Source organism: Thunnus albacares, chromosome 9, assembly GCF_914725855.1.
Source record: "Thunnus albacares chromosome 9, fThuAlb1.1, whole genome shotgun sequence".
In the NCBI taxonomy this organism is placed as follows: Eukaryota; Metazoa; Chordata; class Actinopteri; order Scombriformes; family Scombridae; genus Thunnus; species Thunnus albacares.
In genome coordinates this window covers 32,334,815-32,360,443 of record NC_058114.1, presented here as the reverse complement: position 1 = coordinate 32,360,443, position 25,629 = coordinate 32,334,815, and the positions used below count along the sequence as shown (strand labels likewise).

The following is a 25,629-nucleotide window of genomic DNA, read 5'->3' as shown; positions in this document are numbered from 1 at the left end:
AGTTTCCACTGTCACTTCTCCTCTGTCCTTCATGATTGCTGGAACTGAAACTTTCACTTTAAATCCTTCTGATACATACTGAATCTGCAGCTCAGTCCCAGCAGTTTTGAAGCTGGTGTTATGTGTCATATCATCAGCAGGATTCACAGAGGGAAGGACTTTATGTGTAACACAGCTGTTTGGTTCTCATATTCTTCACAGGGGAAATCACACAAAAATGACTAACATGCTCTGACAGACACACACACAGAAAAAAGCCCTTCAGCGGACTGTTTGAGTGGTGTTGTGATTGTTTGTTTGAGTGGAATAGAGGGGGAAACCAAGTGGAGTGATATGTGGGGGGTGACTGGTTCACATCCAGATAACACAGCAGTTAGTCGGAGATTTATCAGACCAGGTCTTCCTGTGTGTGTGTGTGTGTGTGTGTGTGTGCGTGCGCGTGCGCATGTGTGTTCTTGTTTGTAACACACAGCTCAGGGTTCCAGGCTGAATGGAAATGGATGGACTCATTCTGGAAAGTTTAATCATAGTGTTGTCTGGTAGGATACTCTCCATCTGTCAGCACTACTTGATGGTATTACTAGACTTGTTTACATAAGCCTACATTTGGATTCAGGGAGAGTTTTGGATGCATGACTAACCTTTTAATAACTGCATCAGATTATATCATATATTTCAAGATCCCAGCTCACCAAATAAAGATATGTCGCAGGTGTCAAATGTCAATACTTTTTCAGGTATTTGGTCATAAACCAAAGAATTGCACAACTTGAATTTTTGACCTAATGATGGCACTAGATGCAGCGGTGGAGAACTTTGTTTTTTCTTCTTTCCTCTCCCATTAATCATCTCACCACCCCTCAGATTTATCTGCTGACCCTTTGAAGGGGCCCGACCCCCAGGTTGGGAACCACTGGACTAAACTAGCTAACTGTATATAAAGTAGTGTAAACTAGCTCCACCTCCAGCAGCTACAACAGTAACATGCTGCTCTAACACTGATGTTTCACTATTAATAATCTAATGATGTCAGTCAGAGGGACCAAACCACTACTTTTACTGCAATACCTTAACTACATCAAGCTCATAATACTTATGTACTTTTACTTGTAATGGAGTATTTTTACATTGCTGTATTGGCACATTTACTGCAGTAAAGGATCTGAGTACCTCTTCCACCACTGGCTAGATGAAAAGTTTCTTATGTTATTACAATTCAAGCCCATCTAACATTTTAAAGGAACACAAAAGGTGATCCACTTCTTCTTGTACAGATGGACATCACTTCTGTATTCCCAGTTTAGATTTAGCTTCCTGCAGCTGTTGCAAGATTATAATCCGAGAATGAAATGATAATACACTCCAGTACTGAATGGATTACAAATGTCAGCACAGCATCACTGGCCTAATGAAGTGTCCCATATGAAAGTGTCCACTGATGCTGCATGGCTATGGTTTGTTCATTGTCATTGTCTGAAAAAGGACAAAAAAAAAACAATACACTTATCATGGTTGTGTTTTTTTTTTACACTGGGAACTTTTTCTCATTGCAGACCAGCTGGTGGAAACTCACATAATTATATTTTGAAAAGCTCAGACAGGAACATTCACACTGGGTGCCCTCAGACTTTTCCAGATGTGTTGTGTAGCGGCGGCACGGCAGCCTATGCGGTTCTGCAGGGATGCTTCTCATTCCTTCTCTCAGCTGTCTCACAACAGCCAAAATAACAACTGTTTCCAAAAAAAAAGTCCCTCTCTCAGCATTACTTGCCTTCAGAGTTACATAAGTTTGGGGCAAACACAAGCCTGATTTATGGCCCTCGCCATATGTGCATCTGCGCTAGTGTGTTAGATGTGGGTAGGTGTGTTATGGTCTTTTGGCTCGATATTTTGATCTTTTTCTCATGTACAGTTCTGTCACATCTGACTGTGCCCATTCTCCTTCACTTACAGTGACACTTACTCAGTGAGTGAGGAGAAGATCATAAAACAAGAAGGCTAAGATATACAGAAATGAACATTTAAGGCCTGTTTTCTCTTCAGCTAAGGCACACAAAGGCCATGATACATGTTCTCATATGATATATTGTATATTGTCACCTTGCTGGGACAAGTGTAGGTCAATATGACACACTGTGTGCAGCACTTTCCTACTGAGCCTCTCCAAGGCCAACGTGACATATGTGACACACACACATTCCAGTCATCCTGCAGAGCGTCAGGTATAGATTTTCCATCGTCAGCAAGTTAATTGGATGTGTGTGGTTGAAAGATGATCACGACAGAGCGGAGAAAATTAAATGTGTGAAATGTGTGTGTGTGTGTGAGAGAGAGAGAGAGGATTACTTGCATGTTTTATGTCAAAATAAAGTGCACCTCTGCCCTTCATACATTAGTGATTTCTAAAATTACACACATCTTCATAATATTTCAGTTGAGAGGATTGTTAGCTCAAGGTCGCCATCTTGTGACTGTTTAGTGTAAGTATAGGTGTTAGATATGGGAACATGCTTGAACTGTGGCAGTGCTCAAATGTCAAGATTTTTTTTCAGGATTTTCTATAACGACTTGTATGACTTTATTGTCCTAAAACGTTGGTTCTTCCTTTCACTGTCGATGAACAGTTTCCCCACAGCAGGGCTGAGAAGCAGCTAATGAAATGACAAGATAAGAAACAATCTGGTATACTCATTCTACTCAGAATAACTGTAGAATATTTAGTGGATAGATGCAGCCATTAAAACATGTAGTCTTGAGTTTGAATATAAGTGTAAACATCACATAACATACTCACAGTATCACAATATACGGTATATACTGACCTTAAAGTTACTTAAATAGAGAATTAATGTTAACAAAGATGAAGAGGATTGAAAAAACCGACCATGTGAATGCAGTTTTAAAGACTTCAGGATGAGTTTTTTGCTAGAGGGAAGGAAAGTAAAATTTCTGTGTCATGTGTCTTGTGTTTGTTGCAGGCGGGCGAGGGATAGATGGCGCCCCCATCATCACCTTCCCAGAGTACTCAGGCTTCAGTGAAGTGCCAGAGGAAGACTTCCTCAATGTAGTCACTTACCTGACCAGCATCCCCAGGTACTCACTTAAACTATATATTCATCAGTGCAGTCCTCACATAATCACACTCCTGCTCTTCTTCTACTCACACATTCTGCTCAGTGGACATCGATGACTAAGACCTCTATTTAACCTCGCAGACTCTCCCACATAACAAAATCACATTAAACATGACTTGATGTAATTTGCTGTAATGGCTTAACTTGCAGCGAGCTCAGAATATGATGATTTCTATTACATTTACACTGATGGGTGTAATTCCAGTCATATCATTGCAGCTTGACAGAAGGTACTACGACATATAAAATCAAGACTTATTGTACTACAGTGGCACAGCCAAGGGGGCCCTCAGGGCGAAAACAAGCTGCTGGCCCCCTTTTCTCCCACCCTAAGCAAATTGTACAGTTTTTCTATTGTGGATCACCACAGATACACAGTTATTTAGGAATTTGCAACATAGAAACACAAAGGTGAAATAACAAAGGTCTTAAAATTAGATTTCTACACAAGACAGAGCCTCAAGATCAGGTAATACTGACAGACACACCTTAAAGGCTCTTATCATGTCAGCTGATGTTGCGTTTTAGTGGTGCATCCATTTAAATCAGCACAAACAACATACTGTGGAGCTTCAGGGGCCCCTGGAGCTCTGGGGCCCCACAACTGTTGCCTAGTTGGCAATCTAGCATTGACCCAGTTGTTCTGGCAGACTGTCCTTGTGGTCTGTTTACCTGAAGTGATGAGAACACATCATCTATATTCTGTATATATCTCCGCTAAACGATGAGTGATCTCTGGTAGAATGAATACAAAATATAATGGAAAAACAGACCAAATCTCTAACTGACAGGCATTATGTTCCCTGTTTCCACTGAGGAAGCAGCACTATGTTCCCTAGATAGGATTGTGTTTTTATATTCAGCATGTAGCTTATACCAGTCAACTAATGTAGGCTATGCTAAAGGGTTAGCATGGAGCCACACAGAGTATACTAAATAAGACAAGATCACATTTTATTAATCCTTGAGGGGAAATTCGCTGAAGATGACAGATGAATATATTAGACTATATAGACTAAATGAAAATATGAAATATATCTGTGCAAATATATGTTTGAAACAAATGCAGGCAGCCTGATGTGTGTACTATACATGCATGAGTGTATAGTGTATGTAAGTATAAAGTGCTATAGGTAATATACTGTATGCGCACACACACACACTATGTAGTATTGATAGGCTACAATACAATGCTATGAAATATATACATTATAAACAGAAAACCATGATATACCATATAACATAAAAAGATATGATAATAATCATTTATAATCAATCCGTTTTGTTGCAGAGTGCTGGTCTCAGTGTGCAATGTTCTGGCTTTAATTCAGTCAGCACAGCCTGTTATTATAGCATATGCTAAACTCCGCATGGATCCTAATGTTTTCTAAAGTTCTAGTCATTTACAGCCAGCCAACAGGACAATATAACAATAGCTATGTGTACAATAGTTCCTAATTTTTTTTAAACAGGCTCATTTGTGTTAGCTGTAGGGCTAAATTTAGTAAACATAACACCACTTCACTTCCTGCACTTACTGGAACATTACCACATAGAGGAGAACATATACCGGTTAAAATGCACAAGATGAATGATGTTCAGGAGCAATCACCCTCCAGTGTTAGGCTATCTGATCTGTTCACACACACACATACACATACACACACACACACACACACACACACACACACACACGCACAAAGCAGCAGTTCTATTACAGACCCTCTCTTCCTCCCGTCTCCAGCTTGGATGCTGCCAGTATTGGCTTCATCATCATCATCGACCGACGGAAGGACAAATGGAGCTCAGTGAAGGCTTCTCTATCCAGGATTGCAGTAAGTTCTCTCAGACATCTGAACACCATGTAAATACGTTATGTTTACATCCATCATTGCAAACCAACACAATTTAAAGTGTAACCAAATTAAACAGCTATGGAAGTAAGTGCAGAACAATAGTACAGTTACAGTATCCTGCAGCATGTAGCTTTAAATACAATAATTATGCATCATCTATGTGAACACGGATGTTAATGGCAGGTTTGAGTGGTCTCCAGAATGAACAGACTGGTAATAAAATTAGGCTCAATATGACTCAAAACAGATGTAACAGTTTATACTGTTTTATACCAAATGTTGTTTGAGTGAGAAAGTATTGAAGGCTGTAATCACTGAATGCTTTCTGTGTGAAAACAATGCAAACGTGTCACGGTGTGCTCCGTAATTGTTGCCGCTGTGTCGACTGTGTGAAGAGTTTTGATGGTGCCTACTCAGTATTGAACCATGCAGATAGCCAGTCATGAAAAGCTGTAATAGATCACAACTACTGAACATCATGAATACTACATGCGCTCATGAGGAGCTAAATATGGAAGTTTTTGATCTTAAGGATTTCCAAGGCATTTAAATTTTGAAAGGTATTTTCTATTTATAATCTATATATAGTCCATGTTTTATGTGTTAATTTATTCCATTTTAATAATTTGTAACATATTATAAAGAAATACAATTTGTATTTGTTTTTTTTATCATTGGAATATTTTACAAAGATGTAGCAACGTTGACCTGAATCTATCCATAATCCCTATTTTCCCTGCAGTGTCTCGCCTTTATTTGTTTTTACTAGCTTGCTTTACACTGATGATTCTTGGAAGAAATTATATAGCCTGAATAAGATATGTTTTTTGTTATGTTTTGAGATTAATTCTTTCACCTTCCCTGTGTCCCCTCTGTCTGTGGTCCAAAGCTCAGTGTTGTAATGTCTATGTGTTTCCTCTAGAGGGCAGTCTGTGAAAAATGAAAGCCTTGTAGATTACAGACCTGGTCCACCTTTCTCTACACAAGCAACCAATGAGTCCCAGCAATTTAAAAAATCCCTAGAAAATTTAGCAGGAAGTTGTTTCTTCTCTGAATGTTCCTGAGGAAATCTTCATCCAGCTGCACATTCAGAGCTAGTGTCAGTTCAGTGTATTCTTTTGTTTGGCTCTGATAGTCTGATGTAATGTGTACTGTGGGAGCTGGTAAACTTCACATAATGCAGTATGCAAACATCGTAACCTCTTCTGCTTTCCAGTGTAATAGATCAGATTCCTGATCATCACAAAACACACAAGATACACATGCAAATGTAAAAATGAGTCACTGTTGTGGGTTGTGTACATTTGCATTTGTTTTAAAACAGAAGTACATGCTGAGCTTCAGGCCCGTGGTGAGTTCACTGACATATGACAAGCTGCTGTCATTGTGTTATCTAGGGCGCATTTCCAGGAAACCTGCAGCTGGTTTTGGTGCTGAGGCCGTCCAAGTTCTTCCAGAGAGCCATAGCAGACATCGGGATCAAACTGCACAGAGATGACTTTAAAATGAAGGTACCGGTAAGCATGCTTCACTACCAACTCAATAAACTCTATTAGCTGCAATCACAGGGAAAAACCGTGAGAGCTTTTCAACTGGATGCATAAACAAATAAATAATAATAAACAGCTACAGATTTATTGGGTATATCTACAACATTTTAACATCACATCTTCAACAAGTATACTCAGCATGTGACCAAGAGGGTCCACCATCAATGACATCAACATGTACACATTAAATATTTACATACTAAAATCTGGAATACCATTTACATTTTAATCAAATGTTCAAACAAATACAGTATTCAGAGTATATATTCAATAGGTTTCCCTTTTTAGAAGCTATATTTTTCTTTCTGGCCGCTAGAGGGAGTGGCTAACCCATTTTTGCTAACTTCAAAGCTAACCCTCTTTTCTTTTCCAGCAGTTGGGGAAACAAGAGACGTGACTTTTCTTGGTCTTGAGAAGCTGAAGCATTTATTAACTGACACACTGTAGTCTGCACTGTACATTTATTGACAGATTGACAACTTACTGCTAAAATTTTCCTCTGCTCCGCTCACAATCACCGTCACTTTTCTGACCTTCGCTCTCTCGCGTAACTACTCACTCGCTTACGCACTGCCCTATTCCTTAAAAGGAGCTACGCTACCTGCAGTTTCCCAGGCAACGACACAGACGTTGACTCACATTTCGAAACAGCGCTGCTCAGAGGCTCCCAAACGCTATTGATTTCCAAATGAATGGGTATTTGGCGTTTTTTTTGGCATTTAAAAAAATATTTTTTGGCCTGGCAGCGGCTCTCATTGGCCTGGCAGCCAGCCACACCTGTACAATTATAAGGGAAGCACTGCAATTAGTATCTGTGATATGGGTTTTCCTCCCAAAAAGTTCAATTACCTTGTTAAAAATTATTTAAAAAACATTTCCTCCTTTTCCCTCATTGAATCCAGAATCTATGAATATACATTTTTTTGTTTTTCATTTCAAAAGTCACAAATCATGCCTGTAGACACACGTCTTAAGCTCAGATTTAAGATGAGCACAGAGAAACTTTCTACTTTCAGCCAATGAATTTGAACTGTCACACACATCATTCTGTACAGTGAAGCTCAAACATCCAACTGAAATAACAATAAACAAACACTTTCCCTCATCTGATAGATCTGTCTCTACCAACTCAACCTTTGCCTATTCTGGCAAAAAAACTGTACTGTAGATAACATATACGGACCTTCTTGGTGACATGCTGGCTATTTATCTCAAAATGTCATTGCTGCTGTTCAAATCTCACTTTAGTCTGTCAGCGCCTTTTTTAAAATTAGTTCTTGCCCTATGATATAATATCGGGATGTGCAGATATGATATCGGGATATCCCGCCATCATTGATAACGCGATGAAGAATATGAATATGTTTCTATATGTTTTACTGTCATTTAGTGACACAAAAATGTATGTGCACATCCTGTTCATCTATAGCGACGGTTGACCTAGGTGAGAGGTGATGTGTTGTGGTTAAGCACACTAGCAGCAGCTGCACACAGCAGCAGAGCCGATTTCAGTAGAAATTCTGAATACTGTAGAACAAGTAAAAAAAAAAAAAGGTCAGCCAAAATTTGACCTTTGAATACACTACCCTTGACTCTGGAAAATGATGATTTGCATTTTTTTCACAATTTTCTGCTATTCTTACAAAATTATTTGGAGATTAATCGAAAATAATCTTCATCCCTGATCCAGTTAACTGTTCAGTTTCATGCATAAGGGTCTACATTGTTCAAAGCCTTCTTAGCACTGCCAGGAATTTTTTTTTTTTTAAATTATATTTATGTAGTACATGTTAGTCAGTTAGGAGTGAAATTTAAACGTATTGAGGGATAATCAGAGTCAGCTTATAAGATACTTAAATTCAAATTCCCTCCAAATTGCTAAAACTCTCAGATTAAAAAAAGACATTGACCTCAGTTTAAATATACATACATAAATATATATACAGTGTTGCTTGAAAGTTTGTGAACCTTTTAGAATTTGTTCTATTTCTGCATAAATATGACCTAATACATGATCAGATTTCCATTCAAGTCCTACAAGTAGAGAAGGAGACATCAGTTAAACAAATGAGACAAAAAACTTACACTTGGTCATTTATTTATTGAGAAAAATGATCCAATGTTACATATTTGTGTGTGGCAAAAGTATGTGAACCTCTAGGATTATCAATTCATTTGAAGGGGAAATTAGAGTCAGGTGTTTCAATCAATGGGATGACAGTCAAGTGTGAGTCTGGGAGGCTCTGCCTTATTTAAAGAAGAGAAATCTGAGTCTTCACTATCAAAGTCTGAGCTTCACAACACAGGTTTGTGGAAGCGTGTCATGGCTCAAACAAAGGAGATTTCTGAGGATCTTAGAAGAAGAGTTGTTGATGCTCACCAGGCTGGAAAGGATTACAAAACCATTTTTAAAGAGTATGGACTCCACCAGTCGACTGTCAGGCAGATCATGTACAAATTGAAGACATCCAACACCATTGTTACCCTCTCCAGGATTGGTTGAACAACAAAAATCACACTAAGAGCAGGTGTGTAATAGTCTGGGAGGCCACAAGGGTAACGTCTAGGAAACTAAAAGTCTCTCTTGCAGTGGCTACAGTCAGTATTCATGAGTCCACCATCAGGAGAACACTGAACATTGAACATGGCAAGGAAAAACCCACTTCTCTCCAAAAAGAACATTGCTGCCGTCTACGGTTTGCTAATGATCACATGGATAAGCCAGAAGGTGATTGGAAAAATGTTCTGTAGATGGATGAGACCAACCATTTTTTGGCTTGAATGAGAAGCGTTATGTTTGGTGATGAGCAAACACTGCATTCCAACATAAGAACTTTATCCCATCTGTGAAACATGGTGGTGGTAGTATCATGGTTTGGGCTGCTTTCCTGCCTCTGAACCAGGACAGCTTGCAATCATTGAGGAGCTATGAGTTCTGAGTTGTACCAGCAAATTCTACAGGAAAATGTCAAGGAATCTGTCTGTGAACTGAAGCTCAACAGAAAGTGGGTCATGCAGTAAGACAACGACACTAAACGCACAAGTCATTCTACCAAAGAGTGCTTAGAGCAGAAGAAAGATAATATTTGGAATGGCCAAGTCAAAGTCCAGACCTTAATCCTATAGAAATACTGTGGAAGGACCTGAAGCAGGCAGTTCATGCAAAGAAGCCCACCAACATGCCAGAGTCGAGACTGTTCTGTAAGGAGGAATGGGCTAAAATTCCTCCAAGCTGATGTGCACGGCTGATAAACAGTTACTGCTGCAAAATTGAGTCACACCAGTTACTGAAAGCCAGGATTCACATACTTTTGCCTCCCACAAGTATGTAAGATTGGGAAACTGTCCTCTATAAATAAATGAAAAAGATGGAAAAATTATTTTTTTTTGTCTCATTTGTTTATTTGAGTTCACTTTATCTATTATTTAGGACTTGTGTAAATATCTGATCATGTTTTAGGTCACATTTATGCAGAAATACAGAAAATTCTAAAGGGTTCACAAACTTTCAAGCAGCACTGTGCGTGTGTATATACATATATATATATATATTTATGTGTGTGTGTGTGTGTGTGTGTGTGTGTGTGTGTGTGTGTGTGTGTGTGTGTGTGTGTGTGGTAATTCCACTGAAGAAGCTACATTTCCTCTTAATCTCTTGATGAGCTGATTATGAAGAGCAACAAACCAGAACGCCTTTTTCACACTGTGTTGTGGTTTTAGTGCACTTGAGCAGTTTCATTTTCACAGACCATGCGTAGGGGGGATGAGGAGGAGGGGAGTGTTAGAGTTAGAGTTAGACAGCGTTAGGGGCTGGGTGCTTGTTAGTGTGGGCCAACCAAATACATTTTACATAGCTTCAAAACCAATAGATCCTACACTTCCCTATATGCAACTCACTATGTAATGTCCACATCTTTCAAATCCATCCTGCTAGTTTGTATCCCAAGCTTTCTAATACAAATGTTTTGCTGGTTGTTTTCTCAGACTTTGGGAGACATTATACAACTGTTTTCAAAGTTTTGAAGGACTTCCAATGGCAATGAATCTGAACTTGATGAGATGTTTCACTGATATAAGGATAGTTTTCAACTAAATGAACGTCAAATTCAAGAGCACTCATGAAGTTTTGGATGTGTTTGCAGATTGTGATGCTGAACTCTCTGTCTGACCTGCACGGTTACGTGGATAAAGGGCAGCTGACCCGAGAGCTAGGAGGAAGCCTGGAATACTGTCACAGTCAGTGGATACACCACCGAACTGTGAGTAAACATATAGAACTCAATACTGTATACCTTAACCAGAATACTAGTTATTTGGCTTGTTGAAATGGTGAATTTTCTTCCTTTCAGTCCTCACTTTCCAGCCTGTACATCAAACTCTCTCAGTCTTTATAGAAGCCCAAAATGTAACAGTTGTGGAAAAATCACAGGTTTGACTTTACAGTGGCTGTATGGACAGTTACTTTTCCGGAGTCTTTGCGGAGTCACATGTGTGTGTGGATGTTCTTCCCTAGGCCATAGAGAACTTTGCCATGACAGTGAAAACCACCGCCCAGATGTTACAGAAGTTTGGGACAGACCTCGCAGAGACGGAGCTGCCCAATGACGTCCAGTGCACCAAAGACCTGCTCGTCGCACACACAGACAAACACACCAACCTCAAGGTGATTTACTAGATTTAGTACACAAACATATACTAACACAGACAATATACTGTATGCATTCATGACAACACACATACTGTAGATTCCCAGTTGGGATTAAAAAGAAGCAGATTTGTGACTGTGAGGCTTCTGTTTCCTGAGTACCTAGAGATTCACGTTAAACAAGTGTCAACATGCCTGAAGAACACAAGTTCATGGGAGATTGTCAAATTGTTAATTTTACCTATTAGTGCCTGGTCACAGCAGAGTAGCACAGAAAGATTTATTGCAAAATTGGTGGTGATGTAGCGACTTCTTGCAGGTCATGCAGGGGCTTACAGCTGGTTGTGATTAGTTTTGTTTGTGGCAAAACTCTGGTTCCCTCAAAGGTTAGCATTGTCATGACGGTTCACCAAAGATGAATTTTGGGAAAGTACAGAACCAATTTACTTCAACTGCACAAGCAGAAAACAAGTGCTGATCCCAGTAAAGATAAAGATTCACTCACACAGAACCCATTTCCACCTTTTATTATCTTTATAGGGAAAAATACATATTAATGGAGGTGTAAATGCACACAGAATGCACTGAAATTAGAATATGATTGGTGTAAATGCAATGCAAGGAGAAATACGTAGAGCCCACACAGCACAGCAGCATCACTTTGGGCCACTACAATATTCACTGCAGCCTGCTAGTCCCTCTTTGAGTAATCATGTTCTTACCCCCTCTTCACACATATAAACTGAAAGAAGCAACTCTCTCTTGCCCCTAATGACCTTGAAGTTTACAGGTGTGTTACACTCTCATGACCTTGAAGTTTGCAGATGTGCTACATAGCATACCCTCTCTTGTTGCAGCTTGGCTGGTGCTCGATGACACAGTTTCGTTTGTTTCTGGAGTTATGTGCTTAAATGCATCCTCTCTCATATATAAAACTGGTAGCTCATTATAGATATATCATAGACAATCATGAAGCTATTGACATGACAATCAGCTTTTCCTCTGGTTATGAGTATCTTTATGCACTGCAAGTTTGAGCAGGAAAAAACATTTTTTATCCTGAGGGAATCAATGTAGTTGTCTCTAAGTTGTTGCTCCCCTGTGTCATAGGACATTTGTTTAAAGTTGCACCTTTCTCAACTTCCTTAAATGTTTTTTGAGGTTTATTTCACAGTGAATGGCCTCCTGTACACGTCTCTGATGTGTGAGTCTGTATGTGGGAACAGGAGGTTCTAGTATAATATTAGTAATGTTAGTTGCTACAATGCAAAGCTATAGAAAAGTAGCCTTTTTTTTTAACCTGAGATGCACCGTGTTTGTGTTTTGATGTTAATGTTTTTTCCAATGTTTCTGTGTCTCTAAACCAGGATGAACTGAAGCTAGCTTTGAAGCAGGGCACCACCTTGTTAGGCTGTATCAAGGAGCAGGCAGCCAAGTCAGAGAGCCACAAACTCAACCCAGATGAGATGGAGAACCAAACCACTGTGGAAAGGTGAAAAGTTTACTTCTATCTAATGTAATGCAGTCATATAGTATCTCCTAGCATGTATGTAATGAAGTTCCTGTTGTGTGTTTCAGGCTCCTGGCTCAGCTGGATGAGACAGAAAACGCCTTTGAACAGTTCTGGTGTAAACACCATCTAAAACTGGAACAGTGCCTGCAGCTACGCCACTTTGAACAGGACTTCAGAGAGGTAGATCTGTAGATCTGTCTGTCTCACTGTCTGACTGGCTGCCTCTGGCTTGCAACCGTTGGATCTGTCCTGTGTCTCCTCTTCATACAGCTTCTAAAGACTTCCGCTTTAAAATCATACAATGAAAATCATGAGTGGCTGAGTCAGTTTGGAAGTTGTGGGTTCTGAGTTCGGTTTCTTAATTAGTCATGTTTTAGTGACCCTGTGTCAAATTTTGTGACTGGGATAATTTGTGATTAATCAGTGGTGACACTATTTGTCCTAAAATATTCTTAAGTGAAGTGAGTTCTATCACTACAATGTGATGATGAGAGAGTAATGTAATTAATTTCTCTGTCTTTTCTTTGTCTCTGCCCCCTCCTTGGTTCTTCAGGTCAAAGTGTCTCTAGACAGTCTGATGGAAAGTCTAACGAGCCTATCAGATATCGGGGACTGCGTTGCCAGAGTTGAACACCTGCTACAGGAACTGAAAGCTTTGGAGGAGAAGGCTCAGGTAAGTCAACAACACACACTCCATATATAGCCCCTAATTATGGAGAGAAATTAGTCTGAATAAGGTCGACAAATGCATGTCACTTGAACTACAAATTAAAAGATTTACAAATATGTATTAGTTTATGGGTAATTTACGGTGTTCACAAATGTATTGTCCAGTCCACAAACAAATACCAAACAACAAACAAATGTATGTAACAAATATAAAACAATTGTACAAATGAATACATCACAACTTAAATTAATATCAGTATTTTACATACAGTATATTTATTTGTTTGTTTGTTTGTTTGACTGGGACAGAGCACTTTAATGGACATCAGTATAAAACATGAGATGTAAACATGCCAGAGTTAGCAAGAATGCTAATTTACCTCTGTAGTCACTCAGCAGGAGAGTCTTAAAGGAGGGATATGTAGGGCACTCCCTTATTGCCAGTGGTAGGCCATTCCAATATTTACTTCCCTTTACTGACAGCACAGTTTGTCCAAATGTGTATTCAACTTCAAGTTCATAGATCTGATAAAAATTACTTTGGAAAAAGCTTCCTGTGCATATAAATATCTAAAATGTTTGTGAAGTTGTTTTGCATTTATTTACAGATTGTTAAATGTGTGTGCACGGATCGCAAGACATATGAGGACTGGGTTACATTAGTATGTGGCCTTCTGAGACTCTTTTCATGCTCTCGGATCCACAAATGTATGCTGCTTTTAAGTGCTGGTGGAAATCTCAGATGTCTGGCTTTTCAGCACATTCATGTGTAATTTCAAAATGGGAAAGACATTTTTCCAAAAAGATTAAATAGCTCATCATCTTATGATTAGACAATAATTTAATGGAGTATTTTTACATGGAATATCCCGGTGTCATGTGGCTTTAACTTTAGTTACTTCAAATTCACTGACTCTACTGTTTAAGTCACGTCCATAGACGAGAGGGTCCGTCTGCTGTGAGGGCATTGATTGACAGTTTGCTCGCCTACTGCTCTCCACAGCTCCTGGACCCACACTGAGGTGGACTTTCAGAGCCTCTGTTTAGAGATCTGGTATTATGGCCCTTTTTGACTCATTTTTATAAATAAAGAGTCCATAATTATAATTATAATATAATAATACATACATCATTATATGTAGTACCAGTTGAAAGTTTGTACACACCTTCCCATTCCCTTGAATGAGAAAGTGTGTCCAGACTTTTGACTGGTACTGTACATGCAGACAAAAAGACTAATACATAGTGTTATCTTGTGACCTGTATCTGTGACTGAATGTGAGTAGAGTGAAAAATGGATTTAGGAGGTGTCCAGGGTCATGTGATATGGTGAGTGCTGTGTGAGTGATGGCTCTGTTACTGAGATCTGAGAGGTTAAGTTAGGTCTAAAGTGTTAGAACTGTATAGAGGAGTATGACGAGAGGATACTGGTGAACACTTTGAGACAGCATCCATGGTGTTGGTCACCAAAAGTGACCGAAGTAGTTGTGTGAAGAGTAAAAAAGAGATCGATTCAGCGCACACCTAGCCACTCGATGCATAAAGTGTGTGTGATTATCCGATTATCTTCCTCAGAAAGTCACAAAAATTGTCAAACGCAGCTCCCCACGTTTCCACTGTTGGGGGTCTCAGAAGCAGTGTGACCATCCGACAAGCACTACCTTTAAAGCATACGGAGACCTTTACTGGTGGTTGTTGCTTCTTCTTTGTCCCTCAGTTTAGTTCACCCCGTTTACCCACATTCTTTGACCTAATTTGGATTTTCTGGTCCCAGTAAACAGCCAAGATGGTAGGATGCGATAAACTCAAATCTACACTTCAAACGGTCTCTACTCACAATCCTGTGTGGTGACATCACAGATGCTATCTTCATGTTTTCCCATTGTGGTGTGGTACGGTGTGTTCCTTATCCATATGTTAACACACAAGACCGTACTGACTTCATTATTACATTCCATATTCTATACAAAATACATAAACACACTGATGTAAAATATCCAGATAAACTGGCTTATATCTTTATTTCCTCGGCAATCAATGCCAAGCATTCAAAATGAACCAATGAGATTTTAGACCAGAAAACCTGTTATCTGATATGTCTAAACCTGTCTCAGGTGATATCAGCAGAATGTGGCTGCAGGCGCTGTTCCTGCTGTTTCCTAGAAATGATGCATGACTCACATTAGTCTTCACTTCAGTTGAAGAGCTTTTTAAGACATTACGAGCAGATTAAGAGGGAAGTCTTCTGAGGGGCTTCTGTGACCAACCATCATCAAGGGCTGGACTGGGATAATAATTCAGTCAAACTTTATAGTCTGTGCCAAACAAGGGCGAAGGTTAAATATACTTAGCCATGCTTACCAAAAATATGATAGTACTGTACACAAAGCTGATAACTAAAACACACACACAATGGACTTAATTAGAACACTGTTCCATGGAAATAAGAAGAGGCCCCCAATGTCCAAGAAATGCTCCATCACATAAAAACTTAGGACAAAGTTTTGATTCTCATGACAGCTACTTTATATGGGCACTTGACTAGAAAGCAATAGTCAAAAATTTGTATTAGTAGTTTACAAGTAACAGCAAAATATCTACACTGATATGCATATAATTGCCTCAGCAGATACAGTTGATTGTGGACACCCTTGAGATTTTGTTATCTTGACTTAATATGCCATAATATAATGTAATCTGCTTTTCTTCCAGCCCACAGTAGAAAAGGCCCAGCTCCATGCACTGCATGGTGACCAGCTGATCCAGAGCAACCACTACGCTGTGGACTCCATTCGACCTAAATGTGTGGAACTCAGACGGGTCTGCGACGACTTCAGCAACGAGGCCAAGAAAAAGACAGATGTCCTGTCCAAATCCCTGCAGATACACATGGGCATTGATAAGGTGAGGTTATGATACGACTTCTACATCTACAGACGTCACACACAGAAACACAAGTTAGATCCGCTGCACTTGGATCATCTGTGTTTGCATGTGTAAATGACCGCAGACTGACTCTGGATCAGCCTTTGAATGAGTCTTTGCTTAATTTATTAAAGGCTGCTGAATCTGTTTTCATCCCCGAAATCTTGTTTTTCAGACTTGCGTTTATGTAATGATGTTTCATTCACTGTCTGTGATTTTTATATTTCATTTATATTCCGTACCTTTCATTTCTTTTGGTGTCAACGTTGTGATTTTGGTTGTTATTTCAGAATAAACAAGACTAAAAGTCCACAGCCTCGCTAGTTGGCACAGTGAAGTTGTATGAAGGCACAATGGTGCTATGAGTTGTGGGCAAAAATTAGCATGCTAATTGCTCACATTGACAATGTTCACAGGGTTTATCAGGTATGATATGGTCACCATTATAGTTTAGCTTGTTAGCATGCTAATACTTGCTAATTAGCACTAAACACAAAGTACAAATGAGGCTGATGGGAATGTCATAATAAATGTGGAAAATTTCATGGCAATTTTTCAGACATTTGCTGATATAAATCATTCTGGACCAAAATGGTGGACTGACCAACTTTCCCAGAACCATGCTGCTAGTGTGGCAAAAACAGTACTTTGTTGGGCTAATAACTGCTCTTTTAAATGGTTTTTGGCTACTTGGGGGCAGTGGAAGAGGCTATAAACACAGCACTGACATATTATCACTTTATAAAGATGGTCTAGCAATCAGTTGTCTTTTTCCATCCAGCAGATAGGGAGCAACAGTAGTGTTCATTTAAAGTCTTGTCTCTGTTGACCTGATGAATGTAAGTCATATGGATATACTGATGCATGCACTGGTGCGTGACATCTTGTGACTTCTTGTGACTTCTTGTGAATGTTTGAGCAGTGAGTTATCTTTTCTTGAAGAAGTGTCTGTCAGCAGTGTACTGTGATAAGAGTTATTGTTGTTCAGCTTGTTTGAGGGTAAGGTGGCAGAGAGTGAGTTCCTGTGTGACTGTTCCACTCTGTCGCTTGTGGTCACATTTGAATTCAAACAGCAACAGATTAATTGTCTTGCCTCTATTCATCAACTATAATTCCAGCTGCTGGTCTGTAGTTTATGTGGTTGCTGAGACAAATGTTGGATCACACTTCTTCATATCACCTACAGTATGTACACCTATAGTAGGACTATTCATGTATAAAACAAAACTTTTCAGAGGAACAGATGGTATTTTTACTCAACTCTGCAGTTCCCTTTAGCTCTACAGACCCTTTTGGCATAACATCATGTTGGTTTAGATCAAAACACAGCTAAAAAGAGAGGGAATACTGGACTTATATTCATCAGGTGGACAAAAACAAGACTCCAAATGAATGCTAATGTTGCTCTGTGTCTGCTGGATGTGTAAATGCTAATATGTTAGCCATAACAATTTTATGAGGTGATGTTAAGTCAGTGCAGTGTTTTTAACTTGTTTCCTCTAAATGGCCAAAAAATAATGCAGCAATCTTGACACATAGTCTGTGTTTGTATGTTTAAAACTACTAAACTATTTGCAGTTGGCTGATTAGTTTTTTCTACCCACTTACTTTTGCTCTTTCTCCTTTCTAAGGAAGGTGACTGTATGTAAGCTTTTGTAAGCTGCTGCCTCTATATCTTTACTTGATTTGTTGACATTGTTACATAGTGAAATCCACAGACAGTGCAAACGCATAAGACTCTTGGAACCCCATGACTATTTACTTAGTATTTACATAAACTGTAATGCAAATATCTGTGATTAAAGGGAAATTCCTGTTTCATTGAACTCAGGTCTCATTTTTAATGCAGCAGCTACAACAGTAACATGCTGCTTACACACTGATGCTTCAGTATTAATAACCTAATGATGTCATATATAATAATATATCATTCAAGGGGACCAAACCACTACTTTTACTGCAATACTTTAACTACATCAAGCTCATAATACTTATGTACTTTTACTGCAATACTTAAACTACACCAAGCTCGTAACACTCATGTACTTTTACTTTAGTAAAGGATCTGAGTACTTCTTTCACTACTGCAAATTGGCCCCAGTGGCTTCCAAATGCAGGACCTTCATGCTAGCCCGCCACATCGAAATGGATACTCAATGCTGCATTGAAATCCTGCCCAGTTTTAACATGTCATGAATTTCTGCTGTGTACAGGTGAACCAGTGGTGTGAGTCTGGCATCTACCTGCTGGCCTCCCAGGCTGTAGATAAGTGTCAGTCTCAGGAGGGAGCAGAGTCAGCACTGACCGACATTGAATGCTTTCTGGACTCGGCAGAAAAGAACCAACTGACTGAACTGAGAAACCTCCACAATCAGTATGAGGTCGTCCTGTCTGAGGATATCAAGGTATGAGGCACAAAAATGTTTAAGTTTTGATACTCTGTTACAAAAATGAACAGGAAGAGGATTGATACTGAGCTCTGTGCCCTCAGGCCAGTGTCCTGAAGGCACTGAAGCGGCTGGAGGACGTCCAGGAGATGTTCGAGAAGCGACATGTCAGTCTGAAGAGGTTGTCAGCCAAACAGACAAGGCCTGTCCAGCCTGTCGCCCCGAGGCCTGAGTCCTCTCCCAAACGGCCCTCACTGAAGAATCCCTCTAGGACCACTGGGAGCCAGCAGCGTGAGTTGAATGTCGTTATAACTTACTGATTTACGTAGCAGATGGTGAACCTAGTATAACTGGTTCAAGCGGTTGAGACGATTTTAATTGTGACTGCAAGAGGCATAACTGACACCTGAAGCTGCAAGCTCGTACATGTCATATCAGTAATATCAGTTCTGAAGAATTACCAAGGTAACCCATGCTGTGTCTTCTTCATTCATTCCAGCTCTCGCCCGCAGAGCTTCAGATAACTCAAACAGCGGCAAGCAACCAGCTGAGGCCGATCCCAACAAGAAGAAGAACATACGCAAGGCCAAAGGAGGCATCAAGGTACTATCCTCCCATCTCACTTTGAAATCTCACTGCATCATAATAGCCTTTTAACCCTCCTATTGTGTTTGGGTCAAATTTGACCTGCTTTTAAGTTTAGATATGTGAAACATATTTTTAATTTTTTCTGATCAAAACAAGGCTTCATTACATCCTCTGCAATGACCTACTGAATACAATAAAACACATTTTGATTATTTTTCTTTTTTTTCTAATGCTTATCTGTTGTGTTATGGGTCGGTAGTAATTATGGGTTGTTTATGCAGAGAAATACATAATAAATGTTGCCAAACCATCATGAATAACAAAAATTACAACAAAACAAAAATAACAGTATATAGTATACATATAAATATATCTATATCTATATCATGCCAAGAGAGTGTATTGACTGGAAACTTGAATTCATTTGTAGAGTGGCACACAGGATATATGAAACCACGTCTACCAACCCACTCCCCCCCCTCCACCACACACACACACACACACACGTCCACATCCGCTGTCCCCCATCTGTATAGCAGTATATAGGTTGTGGCTTTCTTGCACTTTACCCCTAACATCTCACCACATGCCACACACCTGGCACAACACACACACACACATACACACAAACACACACAAAGAGAGACATGGACACACACACACACACACACACACACACACACACACACACACACACACACACACAGATACACATCTCCTGTTCCCCAACTGTTTAGCCGTATATAGGCCGGGGCTTTCTCATGTATATCTCACCACACACTTGGCACAGCATGCACACACACACACACACCATGCTGTGGATGACTCTTGTTGTGTGACTGACCAAACACATACTGAAACCATAAAGTTGAACCCAGACAATCTCTCATTTGTATCCTCCTTGTTATTCTTTTGTTCAAGTGAGGGTTGCAACCTAAATCGAGGTGATAAATTGACAGCTTCACTTTAACGCTTAGCTACTTCTTCCTCTTGACAGTCCAATACAATGTGTGGGTGACTGCCAACGGTGTACCAATCTGCCTGTCCATCTAATGCTCCATCTCACCGTCTCTCTGTAACACAAAATGAGGATAATGAGCAAAACAACAAAACTACAAGCAAAATCTATTGCTCCCACAGAACTGCACTCTCCTCACACTCCCATCCTTTCTCAGGGAGGTCAGAGGTAACCTCCAGAACAGCAGCCCTGAAGCTGGATGGGATTCAGTGTTTTGTCAGCAGGGGGATCATGGTTTAAACAAAGTCCCTCTGGCTGAAGGAGGGTCTCACTAATCAGTATGCCACCCTGCTGCTGTTTGCTGCTCTGCTGCGATTTTGCTCTGATCTCATTAATTGGTTTACAGCATGCATAATTTTGGATGCACGCCCTGAGGTTATTTTGTGCTGCTGACAAACAGGGTCTGTCTGTGTAGTGATAGTGTTGGTGTGTTAGACCATAAACCTTCCTCCATAATTGATGTGGGCAGACCGAACAAGAAATCCGCCTGTCGGGTGTCATGTTTCACTGTCCTCTCTCCTGTGAGAAGTCAGAGCCAAAAATCAAAAGCTCACCAAGTAGTTCTGCTCTTGTCGTTAGTTGTATCGAGTTTCTTTAACATGCTCAGATGAACCGGTGCTGAATTGCAAGTGATGAGGTGTAATCAAGCAGGTTTTTTTTTTTCAGCTGCTCCCCTCCTTAACAACTCATCTTAGATACCCATGAAAGGCGCTTCGGTCTCTGCTGTTCGTGTGGAAATATGTGTAACAAACAGTAGTCAGGCAGTCTGCCATGCATCTGTAAATAAAGGTAAAAAAACAATAACCAAGGACTTTTAAGGTGGTAAAAGATTTAAAGACACACCTGCCTTATTAGTTTAAACCATGGATTCATCCTTCAGTGACTTAATGACTAATTTACACTCAGCCTCCTCATGTGTCTCAGGCAGATGGGATAGCTATCTGATATCAAAGCGGCCAAGTGCAGTCACAACCAATAAGCAATAGAGATGAACTGCAATCCCACTGCACAACCTGGAAAACCACCACAACCACATGGAGGTGATTTTAGAGACTGTCCAGCCAGATGTTGAAAAGGTGTAAATCTATCTGTCTCTCTTAAGGCATATTTACATAACAGTGGAAAGCCAAGGGTGTTGTGCTGCATCAACCGCATTGGTTGGCACAGTATTTACCACTTCTGATTATCTATTGGACTGACTTTAGTCAAAACCTACAAGCTACAATGCTAAATGTTGCTAGCAGTAGTTTGCTACATTGCAGAGACTCAAACACTGTTTTTGTAACAAACCTCGTAGCTTACCTTGTTTTCTGGTATGGATATGAGGCCAGTTTGTTACTGCACAGTTCAGGAAATTCAGAAAAACAAGTAATTTTTTTCTTCCATCCTGCAGTTCTAGCAGTTCAAGTGATCAACGGTGGTTGGTTGGGGTTGGGTCAAAGTTCAACAAATAAAAACTTTAAGCACACCCCTGCTCAGGTCAGCACACTGTGGACATCCGCACAGAGGCATTGCAACAACACCACACACAATAAATGGAAGAGGCGTGTCAAGTCTTTCATTTTTTTTACATAGCCCAATATCACAATCCACAAATTTGCCTCAAGGGGCTTTACAGTCTGCACAGTAAACAACATCCTCTTTCCTTAGACCTTTGATTTGAATAACAAAAAACTCCCCCCAAAAACTCTTTAACTGGGAAAATGTGCCTTTAGGTGCACAATCCTCCCATATGTAAGTACATGTCAGGAAGTGGTCAGTGTAAGTGGCCACTAACAGAGTCTGTCAAACTGAGCTATCACTCTCCCTATTACATAAAGTGACAGAAAGGACGTCAGGAACAAAAATTAAGTTTGGGTGCGACAGTTGTATCACATGTAGTGAGTCACAATGGAAGACAACCAATGCAGCATCTAGGAACCCTCCAATCCTGACAGAGAGGCATTTTCCCCCAGTTCTCTTACCTACTTTGACAACTTCTAGAATGTGCTCCGTTGATCCATAGAGCTCTGAATGATGTTTTCGGTGCTGTCAGGTGCAACAGTAATCTCAGTCCCTGGCACCTCCTTTCCTGATCATTTGCAAGTCATAAAAGATGGCAAGTCGGGTTTCAACATGTAGTCTGCAAAGGTCTCTCTGCCAACCATGGCAAGAATTTATGACTCTAATCTGGTAGTGGTCTTCACCAAAGGCAAAAATATTGCATAGTAATATTGCACCATTGGTGGGATAATTGTTAGCAAGCTAGCTAATTGATTTTAGCACAAGTTTCTTCTGGTATTTTTTGGAAGTTTCCAAACTGTTTTAGGTGCAATACCATTACCCTCTGTGCTGGAGTAGAGCTTGCAATCATTTGAGTCTAGTCCAGGAAAAGTAAGACAGCTGCAATCACACTTGTGATCTGGCTAACAAAGGCGCATATATGTGGCTAAATGTAAACAAAATTAAATCCGGTTTTGATTTTATCGTTAATATGAGAGACTTGAAATGACGTATTAGTGGAAACTTATAGTAAATTTTGTAATCACTGTTTTGGTGTCGGCATGGTCACTTGCAGGAATCTTTTCCATCTGCAGGAAAAGACAAATCCAAAATGTTTTATATTTACCACCAAGATGTTTCCCTTGAAAAAATGACAATGAGGTAGATACCAGTGCTTTAAAGACAAGTTTCTTTAACAGAGATCTCAGTCTGTGTTTTATTTCATGCAATTCGCAAACAATGTATTAGGTTAATACACTTAGTTGCCAGTTCATTAGGTACACCTACCTAAACCTAATGTAGTACAGTACAATATCATTGCAGCAAATCCATCCAAGATTATAATGTTCAGTTTTTGCTGGACCTGAGAGGCCTTTATTCAAATTAACAGTTATTTTGCTGTTGAATTGTGTTATATACTGGCAAGTTTTATATAAATTGAGTGGATGACAGATTAGAAACGGTCAGTATCATCAGTAATGATCAGTACATCATACAAATCAATTTACCTTTAGAAAATAATTTCAACAAAATCTGAACATTATACCGTCAATAAGCATATGATATTATTGCAGGGCTGTTGTGCTGCAGTCAGACTGAAAATGGCAGTAAAATTTTACCTTATTACCTTTTGTTTAAATTAGTTATTACCATTATTACTACCACAGTAAATCATTAAACCAACCTCTGCAGTGAAGCCCCCTGCTAATAAGGACAAGAATCAGCTTGCATTCTACTTTTGGGCCAGTCAAATATTTACCAGTGACTTATTGACCACCTGAATGCAAACACCTGATCGAGACAATGTGGTCACAGGATATGTTCTGACTTTACAAGTCGACAGAGATTGCCTGAGTGCTCTATTAAGCAGTTGTATTGGGACAAAGCTTGAGAAGAAGACATTTAGTTTACTAATGTTACGTTGGTATCCATCTGCATTTTTGACATGATATAGAAAGCCCCTTTTCCATAATAACTAGATGTATATGTGTGTGTGTTTGTGTGTCACAGATTGAGGTGATGCATGAGGAAAGCCAAGGAGGCTCCACGCATGTCATTGTGTCCAATGAGACAGAGGAGAGTCTGTCCAGCAGACGCAGGTAAGGACTAAAATGCTGTTGCAGAGTGTTCACGTGCAGTAATTTTCCTACTACACCACTACACTGCAAAAGACAGAAAAAACTGTGCAGTTATGAACCAACCACAGAGAACAGAGAGACGTCTAGGATGAGTCATTCCGTACATAGCTTGCGTGTGGTGGGTGCAGGGGAGTCATTTATAGCACGTATGCACCACGAGGACTGCGTATGTGACCAGCATATTTCAGACACAGCGGTCTAACTGTTAACATCCAGGTGACAGCGTGAAGGACGTGATGTTAGACCCCAGTGTGGAATTTATCCGTGACTTCGCACTGTAAGGAGGCAGTCAGATCTGAGCAACACAATCAGTTTCTAAATAGAGTTGGGTTTAACTTTAGGCTCCACATTTGCTTTTTTGTGGTTTAGTTAGATTGAATGGATTTTCCACCACCTCAACCATCTCAGATAGTGAAATGACTCCAAACTTCCCCTGAATGACTACAGGAAAATTGTATGATATGCATTCTCTAGTGTTACACACTGTAATGAGCTACAGCTCCCGCATCATTAAGCATCCTTCACACTGAAGCTTCTGTATCTGAGCCTTTATCCATGCTGATGGTCAGACAGCTCTGCAGCTGAAAGGTTCTGACAGACTTCCTATGACATCTCAACTAGACTTTCAACATTCAATGGTTTTATTTGTCACATGCTCATTCAGTATGTGCAGTAACATGCATGGTGGTACATTCTTGCATAAAAGGCTAGTGAATAAGAGTAAACAATAAGAAGTAGAAAAAGAACTATTTGAAATGATTTAATACATTTTTAATTTCAATCACTGGGATTTAGTGTTTTAGCTTTAGAATTGAATTTCAATTTAATGAAAAGAAAAGACATCCTGAGGAAGAAGATCCTTTTTGTATGAGTGTATTGATTAAAAAAAAAAACACTAAAAATAAATCCTTCTGCTGTACCTTCAAAGGTGATGTATTCTTCCCAGACTTTTGCCATTAATGATTTTAGAAGATCTCTGACAAAATTTTCCTCATGGCTTCCATCCAATTTCTTTTGGATAGACTTAAGTGTAGTCCAGTCACTATGAAAGAGGTTGAACTTGACAGTTGGACTGGGCGATGATTAGAGAAACAGAATTAATTACCTAAACAAATGTTTGGATTTGACATCGCATGCCAACTGGAGTGTGTCCTAGAGACAGGCAGGCTATAGGTCTGAATCCACTGCACAGCCTTATCATCCCCTCTCTTCTATCTCTCTTCTAACTCCTTCTGGATAAAGTCCATCTTTGCTGACTTGTCTCAGGGTAATTGAAAAAAAGCACAGGGACTTTTCCATAAGAGAGATTCATGCCGCGGGTAAAAAATTGGAGCCTCTTATGAAATTGGCTGGAGGCCTAGAAAGAGAACGGGAGCCGGGGAACCAAAATAAATGGACCGGAGGAAGAAAGCGGATTTGCATTCAGCCATGTTTGCCAACTCAGTGAGAATCACCTACGTTGGGTTAGTTGCATTAGATTGAACATAGAGACAATTAAGTGTAGAAGGAGTGGATAGAATAAGTAATATCACATGGTTCTGTGAAGCCTCAGAGAACAGCACAGCTACAGTGCAGGGCTGAATCAGGTCAGGGAAACACTAAAGCTACAGAACTTTATCTTTCAAGGCAAAGGCAGGACAGAAAATAAAGCAATGTTCCTTCTTTATGTGAGTATGAGTTATGTCTAAAAGAGAAATATATTGGTGTTGGAAAAGTGCTATTAT

The 25,629-nt window shown here is 39.8% G+C and overlaps 1 protein-coding gene across 10 annotated transcripts in view; it reads left to right on the top strand.

The window, feature by feature from the left end:
• Positions 1-25,629, top strand: part of mcf2l2 (MCF.2 cell line derived transforming sequence-like 2) — a 156,543-nt gene that overhangs the window by 46,710 nt on the left and 84,204 nt on the right. For 8 of the 10 annotated variants that reach the window (XM_044362744.1, XM_044362749.1, XM_044362751.1 and 5 more), the window contains exons 3-15: positions 2,979-3,093; positions 4,879-4,969; positions 6,388-6,507; positions 10,683-10,799; positions 11,054-11,203; positions 12,553-12,677; positions 12,764-12,878; positions 13,252-13,371; positions 16,080-16,271; positions 18,506-18,697; positions 18,784-18,970; positions 19,179-19,282; positions 23,778-23,866. In XM_044362744.1, the coding sequence (XP_044218679.1) occupies positions 2,979-3,093; positions 4,879-4,969; positions 6,388-6,507; positions 10,683-10,799; positions 11,054-11,203; positions 12,553-12,677; positions 12,764-12,878; positions 13,252-13,371; positions 16,080-16,271; positions 18,506-18,697; positions 18,784-18,970; positions 19,179-19,282; positions 23,778-23,866 (1,717 nt within the window). The remainder of the gene's footprint in view (positions 1-2,978; positions 3,094-4,878; positions 4,970-6,387; positions 6,508-10,682; positions 10,800-11,053; positions 11,204-12,552; positions 12,678-12,763; positions 12,879-13,251; positions 13,372-16,079; positions 16,272-18,505; positions 18,698-18,783; positions 18,971-19,178; positions 19,283-23,777; positions 23,867-25,629) is intronic. The other 2 variants (XM_044362745.1, XM_044362750.1) reach the window with 1 other exon arrangement.